At 43.6% G+C, this 1,437-nt stretch overlaps 1 protein-coding gene across 1 annotated transcript; it reads left to right on the top strand.

Moving 5' to 3' along the window:
• Positions 1 to 871: 871 nt before the first annotated feature.
• Positions 872 to 1,185, top strand: Pmar_PMAR016690 (hypothetical protein; the record flags this gene model as incomplete). The annotated part of the gene is made up of 3 exons (XM_002764566.1): positions 872 to 915; positions 962 to 1,028; positions 1,093 to 1,185. Coding segments are annotated over 3 exons (204 nt in total), but the record flags the coding sequence as incomplete, so codon positions are not given.
• Between the last annotated feature and the right edge of the window lie 252 nt (positions 1,186 to 1,437).

Below are 1,437 nucleotides of genomic sequence, written 5' to 3'. Positions count from 1 at the left end.
GCGATACACTGAAGGAGTCCACATCTAATAGTGCTGCTACTCTCAGCATGTACCAGTAGATCAGGCTAGTGCCGATCTTACTCATACTGCAATAGATGATGATGATGACATTCCTCTAACTAAGCCGAAGGAGAGCTGGACTGAAAGGCTCGCTGGGCATGCTCAGAAGGTTGGTTTGGTTGTGTATCTTTTCCATTGGTTGTTTGCTGATATACTTACCGGTTTGTTTGTTATCCCCTTTGAAATGCCTTTTTCTACTGCCCTACCTTTCCTGTACATAGGATGTATTCTATGCTCTTGGTGTGCATATGCTGTTATTATACAAGTACCACTCTTACGCTCCCTACTTGCAGTTTAATAACAATACCACCATTCATCATGACTACTTTCATGATCTCCCTTGCCTCCTGAGGCATCATCCACTTTCTATCCTACTTATAGTACAAGACTTCCCCACTCGTTTGGCTTCATTACCCTTTGAGAGTTGCCTCGCCGCTTACCATTAGGATAGCATTACTAGTACGATAATGAGTATGGTAACAGATATTGTCCCAGTATCCCACTCTCTACTACATGCCTTGTGTTATGCCCTTCATATACTGGATCAGGACTGTCTGGACCTGTTCAATGTCATTACTCGACTCGACTAGTAGTAGGATTTGTACACATCGCAAGCAGCAACAGCAGCAACCTATTGAGCTGATGTCCCTCGTTGGGGAGGGTATCTACGGCAAGGTTTATAAGGCCCGTTGGCATCATCATGATGATGACTATCATCATAATAATGAAGATAGTAAGGCCGATGGAGATGTAAGATGCTATCATCTTCATATTACCATCCTATATCTAGTACTTAGATAAATGATGCGAGGATTTGTGCAGTGAAAACTATCAAACTACGGGACGAGTCAGAAGGTGCTTGTTACCACTACTACTACTCTCCTGAGCATACTGTCCCTAGGCATCCCAGCATCGGTATTAAGGGAAGTAGGCCTATTACAAGCACTACATCATCCTAATATAGTGGAGTACTACTGCTCATACTGTCTCGGCTAGTGATGTTACTCTCATCCGAGTGCTGCAGGTTACGAGGCTTCACTGTAGATTTGGAAGCCTCCACCGTATATCTGGTATTCGACTACTACCATCAAGACCTTGCACGATTTATAGACCTCTCTACTGGGGGTACTGCGGGCACTATCTACTACTCTACTAGACATAATGATTATCCTTGCTAGGGGAAGGGGGCCTCGAGGATAGCCTAGTTAGGGACATCTCGTATGGAGTTCTGCAAGGAGTGGCCTATTTACACTCTAACAAGGTCCTAACATCATCATCAGTTCTAGGCCAACTGTGATCCTTGCTTGAACCAAGAATATACTCACAATTTCGGATGTTTTCCTGATCATATCATCATCCTTACGTATTAGATTAGTA

The sequence above is a fragment of the Perkinsus marinus genome (genome assembly GCF_000006405.1).
Source record: "Perkinsus marinus ATCC 50983 genomic scaffold scf_1104296977040, whole genome shotgun sequence".
Classification (NCBI taxonomy): Eukaryota; Perkinsozoa; order Perkinsida; family Perkinsidae; genus Perkinsus; species Perkinsus marinus.
This window is presented reverse-complemented; position numbering and strand designations above follow the sequence as displayed.